At 56.3% G+C, this 22,936-nt stretch overlaps 1 protein-coding gene and 1 non-coding gene across 2 annotated transcripts in view; both read left to right on the plus strand.

Annotated features, from left to right (window-relative positions):
* The window catches only part of MRC2 (mannose receptor C type 2), a 62,751-nt gene extending 41,100 nt beyond the window's left edge, over positions 1-21,651 (plus strand). Inside the window, exons 7-30 of the mRNA XM_003913252.4 lie at positions 2,263-2,451; positions 2,612-2,766; positions 4,661-4,768; positions 6,369-6,484; positions 6,979-7,127; positions 7,862-8,079; positions 8,782-8,924; positions 10,067-10,169; positions 10,432-10,570; positions 10,677-10,712; positions 11,051-11,211; positions 11,313-11,380; positions 12,074-12,174; positions 12,466-12,608; positions 16,353-16,467; positions 16,564-16,727; positions 16,918-17,026; positions 17,587-17,825; positions 17,960-18,128; positions 18,226-18,375; positions 18,696-18,815; positions 19,003-19,182; positions 20,174-20,200; positions 20,293-21,651. Of these exons, the coding sequence (XP_003913301.3) occupies positions 2,263-2,451; positions 2,612-2,766; positions 4,661-4,768; positions 6,369-6,484; positions 6,979-7,127; positions 7,862-8,079; positions 8,782-8,924; positions 10,067-10,169; positions 10,432-10,570; positions 10,677-10,712; positions 11,051-11,211; positions 11,313-11,380; positions 12,074-12,174; positions 12,466-12,608; positions 16,353-16,467; positions 16,564-16,727; positions 16,918-17,026; positions 17,587-17,825; positions 17,960-18,128; positions 18,226-18,375; positions 18,696-18,815; positions 19,003-19,182; positions 20,174-20,200; positions 20,293-20,513 (3,323 nt within the window). The 3' untranslated portion in view covers positions 20,514-21,651. The remainder of the gene's footprint in view (positions 1-2,262; positions 2,452-2,611; positions 2,767-4,660; positions 4,769-6,368; positions 6,485-6,978; positions 7,128-7,861; positions 8,080-8,781; positions 8,925-10,066; positions 10,170-10,431; positions 10,571-10,676; positions 10,713-11,050; positions 11,212-11,312; positions 11,381-12,073; positions 12,175-12,465; positions 12,609-16,352; positions 16,468-16,563; positions 16,728-16,917; positions 17,027-17,586; positions 17,826-17,959; positions 18,129-18,225; positions 18,376-18,695; positions 18,816-19,002; positions 19,183-20,173; positions 20,201-20,292) is intronic.
* LOC116271098 lies at positions 14,403-14,508 on the plus strand. The gene has a single exon (XR_004179544.1). It is a non-coding gene; the product is annotated as a U6 spliceosomal RNA (small nuclear RNA).
* Positions 21,652-22,936: the final 1,285 nt, after the last annotated feature.

Below are 22,936 nucleotides of genomic sequence, written 5' to 3' on the forward strand. Positions count from 1 at the left end.
TTTAGTAGAGACAGGGTTTCACCATGTTGGCCAGGCTGGTCTCAAACTCCTGACCTCAGGTGATCCGCCCACCTTGGCCTCCCAACGTGCTGGGATTACAGGCGTGAGCCACTGCATCCGGCTTTTTTATTTTTATTTATTTATTTTTTGAAACAGAGTCTCACTCTGTTGCCCAGGCTGGAGTGCAGTGGCACAATCTCCGCTCACTGCAACCTCCACCTCCCGGGTTCAAGCGATTCTCATTCCCGGGTTCAAGCGATTCTCATGCCTCAGCCTCCCGAGTACCTGGGATTATAGGCATGCGTGCACCACCACGCCCGGCTAGTTTTGTTTTGTTTTGTTTTTTTGTATTTTTAGAGATGGGGTTTCACCATGTTGCCCAGGCTGATTTCGAACTCCTGTCTTCAAATGATTCACCCGCCTCGGCCTCCCAAAGTGCTGGGATTACAGGCGTGAGCCAGGGCTCCGGCCTAATTCAGGACTGTTGACCACTGCTTTATCTCTCATTCCCTAAGGGGCCAGGAGCAGAAGCTTGCAACGTCAGCAGCCCGATCTAAGGCACCCTCATCTCTAGCTGGAGGGAGCCTTGGGCCCTAGCCCAGAAGCAGCTTTCTGAAGGAAGGGACCCGCTGGGAGGCCTGGGTGTGGGCATGCCTAGCCTATCTGTGGCCCCCACCAAGTCCTCTGTCCTCTGGGTCTTCCCGGAACTGCAGACAGATCTAAGACTTCGGATTTCCGCCCCTCTCCCCAGCCCATATCTCTCTGCACGAGGCATATTCTAGGCAGGTTCTGCTTTCCCGGTCTCATCACTTAAAGTCCTGTCATTTCGAAGGCAGGCGCCGTCGTGTCCCCAAAGCATCCACATTTCCCAAGCTCCCTTCCGGGTCCTGAGGCCCCTGGGGTCTCTGCAGCTACTAAAATCCGCTTGTCTGGGGCGCCAGCCTCAGGTCTTAGCTCATTGGCTAACAAGAGATGATTGACAGGTCCTGAGCCAGAGAGCGAGCCCACTCGGGCTCTCAGCCCGCCCAGCTTTGCCGGGTCTCCAGGAGCAGGTGTGGCTGGACTACTGGAATCCCAGTCTGAGGCCGTGTTCTAGTGGGCGCGCGCTTTCCTGCCCGGCTAGGCAGAATCCTGCCCGAGCCTGACACTGTGGGTGGTTTGGTGAAGTCCTGTTTTCTCTTGCCAAGACCAAGTAAGAGCTCGTTTGCCTCAGCTGCCCTCGGACCCCAATCCCTAGAAGGTGAACCTGAAAGGCACGGAAGTCGGGGCAAGGGAGGGCCTGGGACGGGTGGATTTCTCAGCCCTGGGGTTCAGGGTTAGGAGTTTGGAGGGGGAAAGGAGCAAGAGAAGGAGCCCCAGCTGGGGGATGGGGCCGATCTGCAGTGACTTTGAGCACCTTCTAATGTTCTCGGCTGCCCACCCACCAAGACCTCAGATTCCTGCTGGGCCTGCCTGGGCCCCATTAGTGGCTCAAGGCCCCGTTTCCCAATTTTCTCCCTCCTGGGCTGCCCAGACCTGCACAGAGTGGGTGCTCAATAAATGTTATTTGAGAGAATAACAGTGGTTCCATTTACTAGGCAGGGTGGCCACAAGCCAAGCTTGAATCTCATAGCTGGAAACCCCATTTGCAGAGGAAGAAACTGAGGCTCATGGGGCTGGTTTGTCCTGACTTTCTACCCATCGTTTATTGACTGATGCATTGATTGAGATAAGGTCTTGCTGTGTCGCCAAGGCTGGGGTGCAGTGGTGCAATCATGGCTAACTGCAGCCTTGACCTCCCCCGTCAAGTGATCCTCCCACCTCAGCCTCCTGAGTAGCGGGATCACAGGCACACATCACCATGCCTGGCTAATTTTTTATTTTTTATAGAGATAGGGTCTCCTCTTTGTTGCCCAGTCTGTTCCTGAACTCCTGGGCTCAAGCAATCCTCCAGCCTCAGCCTTCCAAAGTGCTGAGATTACAGGCCTGAGCCACCATGCCTGGCCCACCCATTGTATTCTGAGAGCCACAGCCAGAGGAACTGTTCTGTCCTGGGTGGAATCTGCCACCACTACTTGGGTCTCTGCCCCTGGGGCTCCAGCAGCCCTGTAAAATTTTATTCTTTTAGCATTTCCAAGACCTGTGGTTGGGACCGGGATTGACCTGGGAGAGTTTGGAGAGGAGGTGACTTGGAGGCCTCGCCTGTGTTGACATCAACCCCGTGGGTTGGTGCCCAGACTGGGTGGCTCGGTCTCTGAGCAGCGGCCTCATGGGTCTCTGCAGACAGGTGGGCCAATGTGAAGGTGGAGTGTGAGCCGAGCTGGCAGCCCTTCCAGGGCCACTGCTACCGCCTGCAGGCTGAGAAGCGCAGCTGGCAGGAGTCCAAGAAGGCGTGTCTACGGGGCGGTGGTGACCTGGTCAGCATCCACAGCATGGCAGAGCTGGAATTCATCACCAAGCAGATCAAGCAAGGTGAGGAGCTGCCTGCCCACGTGTCTGGGTGGAGGGCAGGGCCTCCCACTGCCCCACCCATCCTGCCCAGGAGCCTCAGAAAATGTTCCTTCCTCCCTACTGGTGGCTGAGGCTGACCTCTCAATGTCTTCTCTCCCCTCCTCTCCTGCTGCACCCCCAGAGGTGGAGGAGCTGTGGATCGGCCTCAACGATTTGAAACTGCAGATGAATTTTGAGTGGTCTGACGGGAGCCTTGTGAGCTTCACCCACTGGCACCCCTTTGAGCCCAACAACTTCCGGGACAGTCTGGAGGACTGTGTCACCATCTGGGGCCCGGTGAGACCTCCCTTTCCCTATCACAGGGCCACAAAATACACCCCCAAGCTCCAGGTGCTACCCCAGCTGAAGGACATCCTAGTTATTATCAGTACCTGCCTGGAACCTCTTACCTCTCAGCAGTCCCCCTCCTCCCCACCAATGCCTTCCCTTCCACATGAGAGACTGCTGGGACTTGAATCCACCTCCAGCTATCCAAGTCACCCTGGGCAAGTTACTAGAGGGTCATTGGTGAGATTGGAGGAGTTAATTCTCGGGAAACCTTAGGCGCAGTGCCTGGCGCATTCTTGGTCTCCTCCCAGCTGCCCTTCCCTGCCAGAAGGTGGCATCAGAACCCACATTATGTGCAGATACTTTGCAAGCAGGGCTGCTCTCTGCCAGCCCTCACCCACGGTGCTCTACCCAGTCCAGGGTCCTGTCATCTCAAGAAATTGTCGGGTTATGACAATTTGCCATGGTTTGGGCTTAGATGTGGTGGAAGTGAAGGAATTGATGCAGGGCTTCAAGCAGAGAAGAAAGACCCTTTAAAAAGGGACAAAGCCAGTTGAGTGCGGTGGCTCACGCCTATAATCCCAGCACTTTGGGAGGCTGAGGCAGGTGGATCACTTGAGGTCAGGAGTTCAAGACCAGCCTGGCCAACATGGTGAAACCCCGTCTCTACTAAAAATACAAAAATTAGCCAGGCGTGGTGGCAGATGCCTGTAATCCCAGCTACTGGAGAGGCTGAGGCAAGAGAAGCGCTTGAACCTGGGAGGCAGACGCTGCAGTGAGCTGATATTACACGACTGCACTCTAGCCTGGGTGACAGAGCAAGACCCTGTCTCAAAAAAAAAAAAAAAGGAGAAAGCCATAGTGACGCAGACCACCCTTCCTAGGGACAGACAGGATGTTCTGCTGTCACATACTGCAAACAATGCTGGGGACTGTAGTGGCAGTCATTTGCCTTAGGGGATGCTATTTAAGAATTTTAAAACAATTACGTATTGAGTATCTACTATGTGCCAGGCATGTTTCTGGGTGCTGGGATACACAAACACGCCTGCCCTCAGGATGGAGCTTAGAGGCAGACATACTGCTGACTAGGGGCCTGTGGATACTGGGGAGGGCGAAGACAGAAGCAGGGGCCGAGGACTAAATTCCTCCTCAGCTTCATCAGCTGAGATTCTGGTCTGGGCACACTGGCCTCTGCTCACCCTGGCCCTGCAGGCACTAGCTAGACGCCTTGGGAATCCCAGCTGTCTCCCCTGCCATAAGATACTCTAACAATCTTAGCCAGTTTGTTTTTGATGTTTATAAAATGAGCTATCAATAATTTAAAAGGACGCTTTTCCTTTTTTTATTTTTATTCTTTATTTTTTGAGATGGAGTTTCACTCTGTTGCCCAGGCTGGAGTGCAATGGCACGATCTTGGCTCACTGGAACCTCTGCCCCCCAGGTTCAAACGATTCTCCTGCCTGAGCCTCTCAAATAGCTGGGATTACAGGCATGTGCCACCATGACCGGCTAATTTTTTGTATTTTCAGTAGAGGCGGAGTTTCACCATGTTGGCCAGGCTGGTCTTGAACTCCTGACCTCAAGTGATCCGCCCACCTTGGCCACCCAAAATGCTGGGATTACAGGCCTGAGCCACCGCAACAGGCCAGGATGCCTTTCCCATTTAGACAATGCTTGTTAAGTTTCAAGGCGTTTGCACATGAACTGCTTGGGCTCTCATCCACCCTGTGAGGCTTGTGGGTTCATCCTGCCTTCCCCATTGCACAGCTGGGACACAGAGACGTCAGAATCACACAGCGAGTCAGAGACAGGTCTAGCTGTAGGAACCAGATTCCAAGAAGGATTTGGGAGATTTATGGGGAGGTGGGGGTTGAGATTCTTCCTCACCCTCTGTCCCTAGGAAGGCCGCTGGAATGACAGTCCCTGTAACCAGTCCTTGCCGTCCATCTGCAAGAAGGCAGGCCAGCTGAGCCAGGGCGCTGCTGAGGAGGACCACGGCTGCCGGAAGGTGAGGGTGTTTCTGGAGCTGCCCTGAGTGGGGCCACCAGGCAGAGGGGTTACCAGGGGAGGGAGGGGTGGATGAACTCCTGCTGCCTCGCATAGCATCGCCCCCTCGTTGGCACCCCCTTCCCCGAGCGCTCCGAACTGCTCCTTTCTTGAAGGAGTGATACTGGATGGGATGGGGTGGGTGGGGGCTGTTGGGAGGAAGCAGAGCTCCCCACCCCCAGCCCAGTCCTGAGTCCCTCCCCGTGGGGGAAGCCACTTCCTTGAGAGAGCAGAGAACAGGGAGGTGGGGGCTGGTCTACCTCCAAGTGCCCCCTCAGAGTCCAGCCTAGTCATGTCCAGCAGTGGCTGCTGCAGTGAAGTGTGGCCCCTGTGCCCCCCCAGTCCTGCCTTCCCCCTCCTCTGCAGTCTGACACAGGGCGTGTGCTGGTCTGTCTGCCCGGGAGGAGAGAGGCTACTCAGGCTGGGGCTGCACCTTCCCCATCCTTGTGTTTCCAACCCCATTGGGCTTCTAGAGGATATTCAGGGAGGTGGTGGGGGGCGGGTCAAGGAATGAAAGCTGTATAAGTGAGTGGGGGTAAGTGAGTGACTGAGGGTGTGAGGGGGTGACAGACCCTCAGGGGTGCGAACGCTGTGATGGGTGTGGGGAACTTGCTTCTAAAAGACACTACTTGGCCCTTGGCCCCTCCCAGCAGCCCCTGGCAGCCAGGCTGGCTCCTCACTCTGTTTGCCTTTGGATTAAGCCCCTACCACACCCACCTGGACCCCAAAGCCTCCCCCAGAGAATGAACAGGAAACACTAACAGACATGGCCCCATGGGGAGGAAGCAGAGGGGAGAGCAGAGCCCAGCTGCAGAGTCTGGGGACTGGCAAGGACAGTGCTTGGCCCAGGGGCTGTGTCATGGCCGGGAAGAGGTGAAGGGAGGGGTAGAGAGGAATTACCAACTTCTCTGGCACCAAAGGCCAGGCTGGAATTTGTGTGGGGAGTGTTGAGAGTCCGCGGTTAACCCCCCAGGATCACCAGGGGCCTTAGCACAGCCCCTGCTGGCAGATGGGACCCCCACCACACATACCACATCTGCTTCTCTTCTGCCCTGCCTCCTGCCGGCCTTGCCTGCCAGGGTCTTGTCTCTGAGCCCCTCCTGCCACCCGCAGGCCGGGAGCATCCTGTGCCAACTCCAGCTTTGCCAGGCTCCGGAGGACTGCCCATCCCCTCCCATCCTGGTAGCTCTCCCCAGCTTTTAGCTGTGGTTTCCCAGCCAACACTCATTTCCCCACTGTGTCTCTTGGTTTAAATGCCCAAGAGAGGAGCCTGAAGGGCCATTCATCTTCCCCAGCCAGGTCACTGGCCGGTCGCTGGCGGCCTGCCGATCAGTCACGCTGGGGCTGGGCCTCCACCCCAGCTTCCACAGCTGTGGGTGATGGTAGGAGGGGGAGTGTGGAGAAATGAGGTGCAGAACACAGCACAGGACTCAAACCAGTCCCCTCTGTCCTGAGCACATTCGGTGATGTCCCTGATGGCATCTCCCACCGCAGGATTTATGGGTGAGGGTGGAGAGCCATCCTCCCTACAGACACTCCTCTTCTGTCCACTCTTGAGCCAGGGTTGGACGTGGCACAGCCCATCCTGCTACTGGCTGGGAGAGGACCAAGTGACCTACAGTGAGGCCCGCCGCCTGTGCACCGACCACGGCTCTCAGCTGGTCACCATCACCAACAGGTATAGGAGGGGCAGGTGCCCTGACTAGCCCTCGCCCATGTCTGGGCCTAACGTGGCCCCTCCAGCAAACGGGGTGGCATCCCGCCATCATGCCCAGAGGCACCTGGAGTCCTTTGAACCTCAGTGGGCTCCAGGGTGTTTTTAAATCTTGTCAGAAGAATGACTCTCACTTGTTAAGTGACCCCAGTGTAGGGCGGGGCCTGAGCAGGGCCCGGGCAGGCACAGGTGTGGGCTGGATACCTGAGAAAGATAGGCCTTGGCTGTGTCTGATTTTCTCGACTTTCTTTTCAGCAAGGCACGGGGTGCAGAGAGTAGAAGGGGCAGCGGGTGGGGGGGTTCCATCAGTCAGGTGCAGGGCTCCCAAGGGTCCCTGCTTTCTTGAGCAAGTTACTGGTCAGGTGCAGCACCCGAGCTTCCGGGGCAGGGTGTCTGGCCTGTGGGTGGGGGATTGGGATAGGGGAAGATCCCTGCCCTGACCAGCCCGTTTCCCGAAGGTTCGAGCAGGCCTTCGTCAGCAGCCTCATCTACAACTGGGAGGGCGAGTACTTCTGGACGGCCTTGCAGGACCTCAACAGCACCGGCTCCTTCCGCTGGCTCAGTGGGGATGAAGTCATGTACACCCACTGGAACCGGGACCAGCCCGGTGAGCCCCTTCTTTAATGTGCCTTGGTGAAGTGAGGAGGGAGGTGGGGGTGGACTGGCCCTGCCAGCACCGAGCCCCAGGGCAGCCCCATAAATGGATCATTGGTGCAGTGTGGTGTAGTGGCTATGAGCACGAGCTCTGAAACCAAACTGCCTGGCTCCGATCCTGACTCTGCCGTCTATTAGCTGTGCATCCTCTGAGCCTCAGTTTTCTCATCTGTCCAATGGGGATAATGATCCTTTTCTCATAGGGATGACATCAGTCTTAAATATGTGTAAAGTGCTAATAGGTGTAAAGAGATAATGTGTGTAAAGTGTCTAGATTACTTCTCTATCTGGGCTCACAAAAAAGAAAAAGAAAAAAATTCTCTATCTGGGCTCATTAAAAAAGTGTTTAGAATACTGAGCGCAATACAAGTGCTTGTTATTACTATTATTACCATTGCACATTCATTATCTTTCTAACACGTTCAATAACCTGATGAGGTAGATGATGAAGCAGGCTCAGCGAGGTTAAGCAGCTTGCCTGAGCCCTCACAGTGAGTGAACCCAGAGCCAGGGCTCTGCCTCCATTCCCTTCCTCCCTCCTGGCCCCAACCCCAGAGAGCATGTCTCTGAAGAGGTGGCCAAACTCGTTCCCAGTGTGAGGGCTGTGCTGGTGCCCCGCTGGGATGTGAGGGAGGACCGGCCTATGAATCCTTCTCAGAGCCTGGGTCTCCCTTCACTCTCCTTCAGGGTACAGCCGTGGGGGCTGCGTGGCCCTGGCCACTGGCAGCGCCATGGGGCTGTGGGAGGTGAAGAACTGTACCTCGTTCCGGGCCCGCTACATCTGCCGGCAGAGCCTGGGCACTCCAGTGACGCCGGAGCTGCCTGGGCCAGATCCCACACCCAGCCTCACTGGCTCCTGTCCCCAGGGCTGGGCCTCGGACCCCAAACTCCGGTATTGCTATAAGGTAGGGCAGCCTGTTGGCAGGGTGGGGGGCAGGGGGAGGACAGGAGCAAAGAGACCGTTTGGGTGGAGGTCCCAGTGGGTCCAGCCACAATCCAGAGACACACCAGCCTGCGGACAGGTGATTTCTGGTGAGGACTTGTCCATGGAATCTGGAGGCCTGGTGCTCAATAACCATTTGAGGAATTGAGGGAACCACAGATCATTGATTTCAGAGGTTCCCAAATGTTGGGGCCAGTCTAGCTGCTCTTAAGAATTGCTTGGGGAATCTGATAAAAATAAAATCTAGGTGTCACGATGGAGATTTAGATTCATTAGGTCTGGATTGGGCCTGGTAGTCTGTATTCCTAATCCTGCTAGGTTTGGGAGCCACTGGCAGAGTCCAAGGTCTTTTATTATGCACAGAAACTGAAGTCTAGGGAGAAGAAGGGACTTACCCACATTAAGCTGTGGCTCTACTGGGATTAGAGCCCGGATCTCCCTGCTGGTCAGGGCATGGGGCTCAGGGGCACTCACGAGGAGGTGACTGGGCCAGCTCCCCTCCCCGGACCTCATCTGCAGACGAACAGGATTGTCCTTAGCTAGCCTGAGTCCCCGTCCAGTGAGGCTCCAGCCCCTTCCTCTGCCATGGTGGGAAAGGTAGTAGGTGCCCCCTGAAGGGTGGGCCGGTGGGGACAGCATAGACAGCTGGACTCTGCCCCTGCAGGTGTTCAGCTCCGAGCGGCTGCAGGACAAGAAGAGCTGGGTCCAGGCCCAGGGGGCCTGCCAGGAGCTGGGGGCCCAGCTGCTGAGCCTGGCCAGCTATGAGGAGGAGCACTTTGTGGCCAACATGCTCAACAAGATCTTCGGGTACTGAGCTGGGCTGAGGTGTGGTAGGAGGGCACCTGCGCACATGTAGGAGCAGGCGTGGCCGACAGACCCGTGGTTTTGTTGGGCAAGGGGTGGGGATGGCAGAGTGTGGGTGACCCCAGGGAGGCCTGTATCTGCTGCTGGTGCCAGGACCATCTTGTCCCCACTTAAGTAGCCATGGTGCCCTGGCGTCTTGGGAGAACATGCTTGTGTGAGCCACACACTCATAGGAGACTGTGTATTGCTCATCATCACCCCCCCAGCAACATCCCAACAGACTCACAAGCTTACATATGTACCCCCCACCCCATTGCAAAATCTCCTACCAGCTGGTCCTGGCAACTGTTTCCCCTCACCTTACACCATCCCACAGTGACCCACACTCCTCAATCAACAGTTTTTCCTGAGAGATAGGAGGAGAAAGGCCGCAGCTGTGAGGATGTGCCCATGGGCATCCCTCTGAGACACCGTCTCTGTCCTGGGCTCTGAGCATCAGCACCTGGAATCCCCTAGCACTGGGAAAATCCAGACAGATCCGGGCTTCCTGATAGCTTAATTGAAGGGATCTCTCCTCTCAGCAAACATCAAGATTACATTATTTGACTCATAATTACAATAGCTCATGGTCATCACTTCTCACCACGTACCAGGCACTGTGCTAAACATAATCCTCACTCAGGCCTCCCGACAACCCATAGATGTCAATCCCTGACCCTTGTGAGTTGATAAGTTATTTGCCCAAGTTCATGGGTGAACTGATACTTGAATCCAGGTTTATTTAACTCCAGAGCGGTAGATCCCTGCTACCTCCTCATCTGAACTTCCTAAATCTGTAAAGTAAAAGCCTGCAGAATCTTGCTGGGCAGGGCACCCTCACCCAAAAGGAACCCAAACGAAGGGGAGGGGCCACTGCCCTCTGAGTGGACAGCTTAGTGCAACTCTCTCCCGCTCTGTCTGTGGGGAGAACTTTATCGAAGTGGCCTCAACGGTGTATCGATGGGGGTCAATGTGAAGCCCAGATGGAGAGGCCCCAGGCCCTGGGGGCTGCCCCGGTCACAGCTGCAAGGGACAGGAGGCACATTCGAGTCCCTGCCCCTCTCACTTCCCATCTCTTCCGTCCCCACTCCTGGTTTGTGCTGAAGTGAATCAGAACCCGAGATCCACGAGCAGCACTGGTTCTGGATCGGCCTGAACCGTCGGGATCCCAGAGGGGGTCAGAGTTGGCGCTGGAGCGATGGCCTAGGGGTGAGGGGGCCTGGGGTAATTGGGACAGTGAGGTGGGAGGGGATTGGTGGGCGGGGCCTGTTTGGGGCAGGGCCTGGAGGTGGGCGGGTTTTCCTGGGGGCCAGGCCCCTGGGCGGAGCCAGCTTCAGGAAAGCAGGTCCGAGAGTGGGCACCCAGACCCGGGTGAGAAATCCCAGCTCAGGCCAGGCCTCTTGTCCACCTGTTCTGGGCATGGGGGCGGCCTGCACCTTGCATTTCTCTTCCCTCCACCCGCCTCCTGCAGTTCTCTTACCACAATTTTGACCGGAGCCGGCACGACGACGACGACATCCGGGGCTGCGCAGTGCTGGACCTGGCCTCCCTACAGTGGGTGGCCATGCAGTGCGACACACAGCTGGACTGGATCTGCAAGATTCCCAGAGGTTGGCTGGGGTGGCGCTGGGGGACGCGGGATGGAGCGAAGGGTGGCGGGGCCAGGAATTAGAAGGAGGGTCTCCTTTCCACAGTGTCTTTGTCCTTGTCCCCTAGGTACAGACGTGCGGGAGCCCGACGACAGCCCTCAAGGTGAGGCCCCCCCAGCCCATCCCACTACCCATCGCGTAGGGGGGGGGTGTCAACTCTGGGGTGAGGCCCGGCAGGCCTGAATGAAACGGAGAGGATGAGGAGTTCTGGTCGAGAGAAGGGGGACTGGGTCGGCTTGGATGGAGGCAGCCGCAGCCCTGTTTGCTTCCGTCTGGGAGGCGAGGCAAGCTTGGGGCCTGGCGCGGTGCCTGCCTGGGTCCCGTGTGCCTGCAGGCTTGCCTGCTGCCACCTGGCTCTGCCCCGGCCTGGCGTGCAGCCTCCCGGGCCTGGCGTGCAGCCTCAGCCTGGCCGCCGCTCCCACGCCCGCGCTGCTCCTGCAGGCCGACGGGAATGGCTGCGCTTCCAGGAGGCCGAGTACAAGTTCTTTGAGCACCACTCCACGTGGGCGCAGGCGCAGCGCATCTGCACGTGGTTCCAGGCTGAGCTGACCTCCGTACACAGCCAGGCGGAGCTAGAGTTCCTGGGCCATAACCTGCAGAAGGTGAGCATTGGATGGAGCAGGGGGCTGCGGGCTGGGGGAGGGCAGGCCCGGGATGAGGACAGGCGGCTGCCTACCCACACTTGCCCGCCTGGCTTCTCCAGTTCTCCCGGGCCCAGGAGCAGCACTGGTGGATCGGCCTGCACACCTCTGAGAGCGATGGGCGCTTCAGGTAGGAACCCAGGCAGGCAGCAGATGTGGAGGGGGCTGGCTGTCCACACACACAGCACAGAGACAGACTTGCATTTGAATCCAGCCCTGCCCCTTGCTGGCTGTGTGGCCTTGAGCAAGCGACTGAACCTTTCCTGGCTTGGTTTTCTTATCTGAAAATGGGAATATGAGGCCTGCCTGGTAAGACTTTTGTGAAGATTAGAAATAACATATGTGAAGTTCTATGCAGCATCCAGCACGTCAGTTACTAAATAATGGCAGCTCCTATTACGTCTGGGGTCATTCATCATGACTAAGGCCCTCTCGGGAAGTGGGCAGAACGCATGATCCAGGGGCCTCTTTGTATTTGGTGCCTGCTTATCATGCATTGCAGGGCTTGAGGCAGGAAGGACCAGGAGCACCTGGGAATCAGAATTTGAGCTTGTCTTTGCCCTTGGGCTTCCTGCCCTGGAGTCCTCAGGCTTCTTTTCTGGAGCAGCAAGTGTCCAGGGACAGCTGGAGCCTTATCTGGAGGCACCAGGTCCTTGGGTCTCTGACTGCCCTGAGCTCAGTAGCCCCACTCCTCAGCCTACAGCCACTAAACCCCAGAACCTGGGCCCTTCCCTGCCCCCATTCCTGTGGCCTTCATTGCTGCATCCAGTGGAGGCCCAGCCCGGGCCGGTGCTGGAGTTACCTCTGCTCCATGCCATTGCAGATGGACAGATGGTTCCATTATAAACTTCATCTCCTGGGCACCAGGCAAACCTCGGCCTGTCGGCAAGGACAAGAAGTGCGTGTACATGACAGCCAGCCGAGGTGAGGGCAAGGTGGGGGCAGAGTGCGCAGTCAGCTGTGCAGAGGGTTGATGTTGGGAGAGCCTGGGCAGAAGTCATTAGTCTCATTCTCTGTGTTCCCACAACCCAATAAAGGCTGGACCCAGGAGGGGTGTGCCTGTCTCCATGGTCCAGAAGACTTGAGTTCGGAGCTGGACGCAGGCCCTGAGCCTCTGCCCAGCCTCCTCTCAGGGCATGGGGCTGAGTGTGCTGCCAGCCATGCCCTGCCCTGCTCTGCCCTGGGAGTGACTGCCCTCCCTTCCCCTTTCCACAGAGGACTGGGGGGACCAGAGGTGCCTGACAGCCTTGCCCTACATCTGCAAGCGCAGCAACGTCACCAAAGAAACACAGCCCCCAGACCTGCCAACTACAGCCCTGGGGGGCTGCCCCTCTGGCTGGATCCAGTTCCTCAACAAGGTAGGAGGTGGCAAGGGGGCACCCAAGGGAGTCAGGGGAGAGGATGTGAACAGGGAAAGGCTGAGCCTCAGGAGTCCTGGCCTTTTGGCAGCACCAGACTCATGGCCTCTTGCCTGTACCCACCAACTTCTCTTTCATCTGGCCCCAGTACCAGGGCCAGGCTCCTTGGAAAATGACTCAGTGTAGTAGCACCTTCCAATCCTCTGGGAAGCAAGGTTGTCCAAATACTTTGGTGAGTTTTCTAGATCAGTGATTGCCAAAGATTTTTTTTTTTTGGAAGTAGTTTTGCTCTTGTCACCCAGGCTGGAGTGCAGTGGTGCGATCTCGGCTCACTGCAACCTCCGCCTCCCGGGTTCAAGCAGTTCTCCTGCTTCAGCCTCCCGAGTAGCTGGGATTACAGGTACCTGCCACCACGCCTGGCTAATTTTTATATTTTTAGTAGAGACGGGGTTTCACAATATTGGCCAGGCTAGTCTCGAATCCCTGAACTCAGGTGATCACCTGCCTCAGCCTCCCAAAGTGCTGGGATTACAGATGTAAGCCACTGCGCCCGGCCTGATTGCCAAAGATTTTGATAATGAACTCGTACTAGTAAAACAAAATATTGAGCTTACATAACCAAACTATATGTGTGTGCATTTAACTTATATATGTATAATATGTGTGTGTAAATAAAACCTACTTCCATGCTAACATGACTAAGATTATATATAGTAAAATATGTATAAGAACAAAAGAGTATAAAACATTAGCTAAAGATTTTAAAATACTTTTTTTTTTTTTTTTGAGACGGAGTCTCTGCCACTCAGGTTGGAGTGCAGTGGCTGGATCTCAGCTCACTGCAAGCTCCGCCTCCCGGGTTTACGCCATTCTCCTGCCTCAGCCTCCCGAGTAGCTGGAACTACAGGCGCCCGCCACCTCGCCCGGCTAGTTTTTTTTGTATTTTTTAGTAGAAACGGGGTTTCACCGTGTTAGCCAGGATGGTCTCAATCTCCTGACCTCGTGATCCGCCCGTCTCGATTACAGGCTTGAGCCACCGCGCCCAGCCTAAAATATTTTTAAGTTTAAAACATCTTTTTGGCTGGGCGTGGTGGGTCACGCCTGTAATCCCAACACTTTGGAAGGCCGAGGCGGGTGAATCGCCTGAGGTCAGGAGTTCAATGCCAGCCTGACCAACATGGAGAAACCCTATCTCTACTAAAAATACAAAATTAGCTGGGTGTGGTGGTGCATGCCTGTAATCCCAGCTACTTGGAGGCTGAGGCAGGAGAATCGCTTGAACCCGGGAGGTGGAAGTTGTGGTGAGTTAAGATCGTGCCATTGCACTCCAGCCTGGGCAACAAAAGTGAAACTCTGTCTCAAAAAAACCCCCCCAAAAAAAAAAAAAAAAAAACTTTTTTTTATAATTCCCTTTTATTACTAGTGGTATGAAAACGTTTTTTAAATGCTTACTCAAAAGCGATTAATTGGCTGGGAGAGGTCGCTCACACCTGTAATCCCAGCAATTTGAGAGGCTGAGGCAGGAGGATGACTTGAGCCCAACAGTTCAGACCAGTCTGGGCAACATGGAGAGACCCCGTCTCTACAAAAAATAGAAAAATTAACCAGGTGTGATGGTGTGCACCTGTAGTCCCAGCTACCCAGGAGGTGGGAGGTGGGAGGATCCCCCGAACCAGGGAGGTAGAAGCTGCCATGAGCCATGATCGTGCCACTGTATACCAGCCTGGGCAATGGAGTGAGACCCTTTCTCAAAAAAAAAAAAAAAAAGATCAATTATAATAATTATTATTTAATATGCCCATTTTGGCAGCACATGTATGAAAAGTGGAACAGTACAGGAAAGATTAGCACGGCCCTGCACAAGGATGCTATGCAAATTCCTGAAGGGTTCCATATTTTGCGTAGTTCATGAAAATCGAAGGTTGTTCAACAAAAAAATTATTGTTTAAATAATTTTAATAAGAGCAATGTGATTGCATATACTTCATGCTTTTAGAAAATCTTAGTCTGACACTTTATGACTCATGACTCACAGGTCTAACGTGTTGGAAATCCAAGTTATTTCAAAACATGCATTTCATGGTTGCTATAGGTTAAAGATGCCTCGCAAAGACAAATAGATTGAAGCGAAAAAAGTTCATCCATCATTGGCCGGACTTGCTAAATAATTCTCCTCATTTTTAGTCCTTCTACCAATTAAACAAACATTTTCGTTTCAAAATTGGCTAGTAGGCTGGGAGGCTGAGCACTGGGAGGATCACTTGAAGCCAGGAGTTCGAGACCAGCCTGGGCAATGTAGCAAGACCCCATCTAGAAAATTATTTTTCCAAGTGTTTTGAGTGTGCAGGTAGGAAAGCTTGGGGCACTAAAATTAGTCACTATGGATGCATTTCTAAGCATGTTTTCAAAACACTCCCTCCACAGTGTGAGTTTCTTCCGCACAGTGGTTATTTCTTCATGCACAGACTGATTTATTAGGACTGATAAGTCCTTCATTGTTTTTGCCTAGCGTTTGACAAAGAGTTTATACCAGGAAGAGAAGGTTGTCATTTTCCTTGTTATGTGCCAGGGTCATAGGTGTTAATCTCAAGCCATGGCTTCTTTGTAGGACATTTTAAGAACACTTAAGTTGTGAAGATTAGATTAGTTAACACTGAATAATATAATCCAAAAATCCTTGTTGTACTGAGGAAGGCAGCTAGCCTCTTAGTGTCATGGATCTCCTGCCCTCCTCAGAATATTCAAAAGAACATTACACGGCCAGGCACGGTGGCTCATGCCTGTAATCCTAGCACTTTGGGAGGCTGAGGCGGGTGGATCACCTGAGGTCAGGAGTTCGAGACCAACCAGGGCAACATGGCGAAATCATTAGATATCATTCATTTTCTAAGAAAGACTCTTCACTTGGTGAAAGATTTCCTACCTAGGGTTTTTTTTTGTTTGTTTTGAAACCTTATGGAGCTAATGAAAGTGGGAAAAAAGAAATGTAAAATTACAGAGTTAGAAGCTGCCGCTAATAGATGATTCAACAATAAAGATAAAAGTGTCCTAGAGCCAGGCATGGTGGCTCACGCCCATAATCCCAGCACTTTGGGAGGCCGAGGTGGGCGGATCACGAGGTCAGGAGATCGAGACCAACCCTGGCTAACACCGTGAAAGCCCATCTCTACTAAAAATACAAAAAACTAGCCGAGTGTGGTGGCAGGCGCCTGTAGTCCCAGTTACTTGGGAGACTGAGGCAGGAGAATGGCATGAACCCAGGAGGCGGAGCTTGCAGTGAGCAGAGATGGCGCCACTGCACTCCAGCCTGGGCGACAGAGCAAGACTCCGTCTCAGAAAAAAAAAAAAGTATCCTAGAGATGATCATGTAAGTTCAAAGGGCAAGACAATGGATGTCAGACAACACTCGGAAGGGTGTTTAGCAGAAAGCAAGACAAATCCTTGTCCCCGTCTTCTCAGTGCTTGGCCCAGGCACTGTTGTCATAGCCTTTGATGGCCCGAATAAATCTTCCCATTTAAAGATCCCCTGGAGTGTGGGCAGGTGTGTGTGAATCTGCAGTGCCAAGCTGGGAGGGTGCTGGAGGCTGCTCCAAGGAGAGCCAGCTGTCCTGGTTCTCAGATACTGTTCTCTCCCGGCCCTCGAAGACCCCCCAGGACCTGCTGCTGAGGGGCACACAGTGGCCTTTCTGGGTTTGTGGATGGGAGGGTGGGGCTGGCCATTACATCCCCACCTCTGCCCCACAGTGTTTCCAGGTCCAGGGCCAGGACCCCCAGAGCCGAGTGAAGTGGTCAGAGGCACAGTTCTCCTGTGAACAGCAAGAGGCCCAGCTGGTCACCATCACAAACCCCTTAGAGCAAGGTAGGGCCAGCCTATGGGGAGCCCCCAGTATCCTCTGACACTGTCCCCACAAATAGCTATAGCAGAGTCACTCAAACTGTCTTCTGGGGACTGTAGCATTCATCACAGCCAGCCTGCCCAATGTGACCTTTGACCTTTGGATTGGCCTCCACGCCTCGCAGAGGGACTTCCAGTGGGTGGAGCAGGAGCCTCTGATGTATGCCAACTGGGCACCTGGGGAGCCCTCTGGCCCTAGCCCTGCTCCCAGCGGCAACAAACCGGTGAGGATGCCCTCCGTGTTCCCCTTCGCACCCCGCTGCCCTAAGCCTGTGGGGCTGCCTTTGCCCCAGTGTCTCCCCTTGCCCTGGGGTCTCCCTTCTTCCAGCCTCTTTGCTCACACTGCAGCCTTTTGGGGGCAGTAGCACAGCGGGGCAGCTGCTGGGGCTCCCCTGAGCAGCTCCCTCCCCTCAGACCAGCTGCGCAGTGGTCCTGCACAGTCCCTCAGCCCACTTCACTGGCCGCTGGGACGATCGGAGCTGCACGGAGGAGACCCATGGGTTCATCTGCCAGAAGGGGACGGGTATGTGTCACCAGTTACCTGGGAAACCCCAGCGGGGCCCTGGCACTGGGCTGGATGCTGGGGCCATGCCAGGAGGAAGGAATCATGGTCCCTGGCAGAGGGGGGCTCTGCTTTGGAAGCAGATGGGCAGAAGGCAAGGTGCCAATACGATGGAAAGGCAGTAGCACCCACGGGTCTCAGGAGGAAGATTTGGGGGTATGGAGGGCTTGTTGGGTCGGGGGGACAGCTAGATGCTGGGCTGCATGAAGTGCTGGCATGTGTGGCGTCAAGGACCTTGACGTTGCAGGTCCAAGACACCTCTAGCTCCATGCATAGGTGGCCTCCGCCCCGGGTTCCTTGGGTAGGAGGAGGTCAAGGCCCTCGCCTCCCTGTCCATTTGATAGCAAACAAGTATTATTAATAATAACGGGGCTGACACCTACTGAGCCTTGGTCTGGGCCAAGCGCCGAGCCTGGTGGAGACCTGGTCTTTGCCTGGTGTCCAGCCTTCTCCTGGCCTTGTGCCTGGGAATGGGGTGAGGGAAGCAGAGCTCAGCCTGAATCCTGACCCCTTCCCTGTAGACCCCTCCCTGAGCCCGTCCCCAGCAGCGCTGCCCCCCGCCCCGGGCACTGAGCTCTCCTACCTCAACGGCACCTTCCGGCTGCTTCAGAAGCCGCTGCGCTGGCACGATGCCCTCCTGCTGTGCGAGAGCCGCAATGCCAGCCTGGCCTACGTGCCTGACCCCTACACCCAGGCCTTCCTCACGCAGGCTGCCCGAGGGCTGCGCACACCACTCTGGATCGGGCTGGCTGGCGAGGAGGTGGGCTCCTGACACTCTTGCCCTGGGCCCCAGCCTTGCCCGGGTTCCCCTCCCTGCCCCTTCCTGCCCCCCGCCTTATCCGCATCCCATTCTGACTCTTCCCTTCCTCCCACCCCATGGCCCCCCATGCCCAGGGCTCTCGGCGGTACTCCTGGGTCTCAGAGGAGCCGCTGAACTATGTGGGCTGGCAGGACGGGGAGCCCCAGCAGCCGGGGGGCTGTACCTACGTGGATGTGGACGGGGCGTGGCACACCACCAGCTGTGACACCAAGCTGCAGGGGGCTGTGTGCGGGGTTAGCAGTGGTGAGTGCTGCTAACACCTGCCAGGGCGGGGTGTGGGCAAGGTGTTGGTGGCCCCGGGGAGGGTGCTGGGCCACTTCCTAATCCTGTACCCCCACAGGGCCCCCTCCTCCCCGAAGAATAAGCTACCATGGCAGCTGTCCCCAGGGGCTGGCAGACTCCGCGTGGATCCCCTTCCGGGAGCACTGCTACTCCTTCCACATGGAGCTGCTGCTGGGCCACAAGGAGGCGCGACAGCGCTGCCAGAGAGGTGGGTGACCAGGCCAGAGCCCACACGTGGCAGGCAGTGGCACCTCCTCTCGTGGGCACTCAGATCCATGAGTACATCCCCACGCTGCTTTCTCCCCATCAGCACTTGCAGAAGACGCCCTCGTGTTCTCACATGCAGAGACCATACATGACACTTATGTGCGTATGCTGCCCCCCACGCACTCGCACACGTGCACACGCACGCATGAATCCACAGACTCCACACCATCCTCCACTCAGGCTGCAGAGAAGAGGGCTGGGGCAGCTCTGGGGGGTGCTCTGTGACCCATCCGCCCTGATGTGGGCCTTCCTTGCCTCCAGCGGGCGGGGCAGTCCTGTCTATTCTGGATGAGATGGAGAACGTGTTTGTCTGGGAGCACCTGCAGAGCTATGAGGGCCAGAGTCGGGGCGCCTGGCTGGGCATGAACTTCAACCCTAAAGGTGGGTGCCCTGTGCGTGGGGTGGGGAGATCAGGCCTCAGGCTATAGGGGGCTGCCCTCCACTCTGCCCTGAGCCTTGCCCTGGGGCTTGTCAGGGGAGGGGGAGTTGGTTCTAGAACAGGCCTGCTCTCCTCCACCTACTCCTGCCCCACCTTGTCCCTGCTCCCTCAGCGCCTTCTTTCCCGCAGGAGGCACCCTGGTCTGGCAGGACAACACAGCTGTGAACTACTCCAACTGGGGGCCCCCCGGCTTAGGCCCCAGCATGCTGAGCCACAACAGCTGCTACTGGATCCAGAGCAACAGCGGGCTGTGGCGCCCCGGCGCTTGCACCAACGTCACCATGGGCGTCGTCTGCAAGCTTCCTCGTGGTGAGCGCCGGGCAGGCCCACGCTCAGCCTCCTTCCGCCCCGTGCCGAGGGTCCTGGGCTGGGGCTGGGGGCTGCTACACAATCTGCAGGGGACACAGCCGATGGGAAGGCCTGAACAGACCAGACTGGGGGCAGCTGGGACCCCTCAGGATAAATTAGTCTGTGGGACGGACTGGACCTGAAGCTTATCATCCAAACTAGACCACAAGGCTCGGGGGGTCAGCAACCCCCTGTCACTTTGTAATGGTCAAGGGCATGAACGGAGTTCAAGTCCTGGCCATGTCACTTATCAATGGCGTGACCGTGGGCAGAATCTGTGGCCTCAGTTTCCTCGTATGTAAAATGGGAAGAATAGTAGTCCCAGACTGGTGCGGTGGCTCACGCCTGTAATCCCAGCACTTTGGGAGGCTGAGGTGGGCGGGTCACTTGAGGTCAAGGAGTTCAAGACCAGCCTGGTCAACATGATGAAACCCCATCTCTACCAAAAAGTATAAAAATTAGCCGGGCGTGGTAGCACATGCCTGTAGTCCCAGCTACTTGGGAAGCTGAGGCATGTGAATTGCTTGAACCCTGGAGGCGAAGGCTGCAGTGAGCCGAGATCGCACCACTGCACTCCAGCCTGGGCAACAGAGCGAGACCTGTCTCAAAAAAAAAAAAAAAAAAGAAAAGAAAAAAAGAAAAAAGTCCTGACCTCCTAGAGTGCTAGTGAAGATGAGGTGAGTTAGGGAAGGGGCTGACATCCAGGCCTCCCACGAGGGCTGGGCTGAGACCCAGCTGAGTACAGCGTGGCGTTTTTGCTTTCTGGGGGAACCTGAAGTCCTGTCACTTGGGCCTGTGCCCCCACAGTAACCAGAGGTAGGATGGGAGGGTGAACTAGAGCCTCTTTCTCCCCAGACCTCCCGGCCCAGGCCTATGTGCTTTCTATGTTTACTTAAGTGATTATTACGGTGATCACTGCTGTTCTTAACTGGCCCCCGCCTCTTGCCCACAGCTGAGCAGAGCAGCTTCTCCCCATCAGGTGAGTGAAAGGCAATACCCCCGGGTGGGCAGGCAGGAAGTGCTGCCGGACCTAACGCCCACCTGACCTTTCACACCCACTCGCCTTGGCAGCGCTTCCAGAGAACCCAGCGGCCCTGGTGGTGGTGCTGATGGCGGTGCTGCTGCTCCTGGCCTTGCTGACTGCGGCCCTCATCCTTTACCGGAGGCGCCAGAGCATCGAGCGCGGGGCCTTTGAGGGCGCCCGCTACAGCCGCAGCAGCTCCAGCCCCACTGAGGCCACTGAGAAGAACATCCTGGTGTCAGACATGGAAATGAATGAGCAGCAAGAATAGAGCCAGGCGCGTGGGCAGGGCCAGGGTGGGAGGAGCTGGGGAGCTGGGGCCCTAGGTCAGTCTGGCCCCCCACCAGCTGCCTGTCCAGTTGGCCTATGGAAGGGTGCCCTTGGGAGTCGCTGTTGGGAACCCGAGCTGGGCAGGGCCTGGACTGGTGGGGTGCCACCCTCCCACGAGGGCTGGGCTGAGACCCAGCTGAGTGCAGTGTGGCGTTTCCCTTTCTGGGGGGGCCTGAGGTCTTGTCACCTGGGCCTGTGCCCCCACAGTAACCAGAGGTAGGATGGGAGGGGGAACGAGAGCCTCTTTCTCCCCAGAGCCCCCGGCCCAGGCCTGTTGATAGGCGCCCCAGGACCCCCTTCTTTGCAGAGCCTGAGGAGCCTCCCCTGTCCCCTTGGGCAGATCTGTTGCATCTCTCTTCCCACCTGGCAGTCTCAGCTCTGTGCGCCTCACCCTGCTCCCTCTCACTCCTCCCCCACCCCTTCCTTCTGAGCCGGGCCCTGGGGATTGGGGAGCCCTCTTGTTCCTGGTGAGGGTCAGCTGAAGGGGCTGAGCATCCGTCACTCCTGTTCCTGCCGGGGTGGCTATGGGGCCTGGCAGGAGGGGCCTAGGTGGGTCGGGCCTGAGAACCAGGGCACAGGTGTGGTGTCTGCTGGGCTGGAGACGAGACTGGGGAGAGACACCCCAACCTCCCAGGGTGGGAGCTGGGCTGGGCTGGGGTGTCATCTCCTGCAGGGCGGGGGAGGGCTCTGCCCAGGAAGAGTCCCCTGTGGGGACCAAAATAAGTTCCCTAACATCTCCAGCTCCTGGCTCTGGTTTGGAGCAAGGGAAGGGGTTGCCAGAGTCCTGGGGTCCCAGAGGAGCAGGAGTCTGGGAGGGCCCGGAGTTCCCACCCTCTAGTGGATCCAGGAGGGGCAGCAGCCGAGCCCTGGAGTGGCCCAGTACCCTTCCAAGAGGCCACAGTCCCAGCCAGGACGAAGTGTGCGGCCCATCCTGGTGTGACAGCGTGGGACAATGTGAACATGGACTCAAAGACATGGCCCTTTCTCTGTAGTTGATTTTTTCAATGTGCCATTATTGTTTTTAAAAGGGAAAAAGAAAAGCAAACAAATAAAACACCTTTAAGAGGCTTGAAAGAGAAGGTTCTGCCTTGTCCTGTGGTGAGCCTGCTTCTTTACGTCCGTCCCTTCAGAGATAACTGTCGTTTTGGAGCTTGTACCACAGGTGTTTTCTGCAGCTGGCCATTTTGCTTCTGTCTCTGAGCCTTTAGGGGACACTCTCACTGCCCCCCCCCCCCCCCCCCCCCCCCCCCGATCTTCAGGAGCTCACCCCTCTGGGCCTGCGCCTCCCTCTCTCTGTTCCTGGGGGCTCGAATGTGGGTGAGAACTCAGGAGCCAGGCCATCTGCTGCTGAGCAGCCAGCCCTGCAAGCTTGGGCAACTTAGCACACCTCTCAACATGTACACAGTGGGGAGAACCGGACCCACCTCCTAGGGTTGTTTTAAGGATATGTGAGGATCGAGGGAGATCATCTGTGCAGAGCACTTAGAACAGTGTCTCTGGGCTCTGTAAGTGCTAGGCGTTACTGACGTTTCTAGGCTGCGGACACTTGATGTCTCCACGCCGGCCCTGGGTGGGGGCTCCACATCACTGTCCTTACAAGGCAGCCATCACAACTGCTCTCTAACGGCCTGAAAGTTCACATGTGTCCTTAGGGAGCCTGGGCTCTGAAACCACAGGAGGCAGAATCGACAGCAGGACCTTTACTCATCTGCTGGTTCATTCAGCTGGTATTTGAGCTGCAGATGCCAACGAAGGAAGGTTAACCAACGCCAGTCGGGCGAACCAGGGGGAAGCTGCTGGTGTGGCCTGTGTGGCTGGGGAGAGTCTCATTAGAGGGACTGTGATTGACCGCAGCCTGAAGGAGGTGGGGCAGTGAGCAATAAAAATATCTGGGCCAGACTGGGCGCGGTGGCTCACGCCTGTAATCCCAGCACTTCGGGAGGCTGAGGCGGGCGGATCACGAAGTCAGGAGATCGAGACCATCCTGGCTAACACGGTGAAACCCCGTCTCTTCTAAAAATACAAAAAAATTAGCCGGGCGTGGTGGCGGGAGCCTGTAGTCCCAGCTACTCAGGAGGTTGAGGCAGGAGAATGGTGTGAACCCAGTAGGCGGAGCTTGCAGTGAGCCAAGATCATGCCACTCCACTCCAGCCTGGGCGACAGAGCAAGACTCCGTCTCAAAAACAAAAACAAAAAAAATCTGGGCCAGGGCTAGAGGGGCGTCCCTGGTGCTTTAGGGGACCAGCAAGGAGGCAAGATGGGCTGGGGCTGAGAGGAGTCAGAGGCAGGACAGGATTGTCCAAGGCCTTGAAGGCAGTGGTAGAATATAGCATTATTTTCAGGATAGTGGGAAGTCAGTGGGAA

This window comes from Papio anubis, chromosome 17, assembly GCF_008728515.1.
Source record: "Papio anubis isolate 15944 chromosome 17, Panubis1.0, whole genome shotgun sequence".
In the NCBI taxonomy this organism is placed as follows: domain Eukaryota; kingdom Metazoa; phylum Chordata; class Mammalia; order Primates; family Cercopithecidae; genus Papio; species Papio anubis.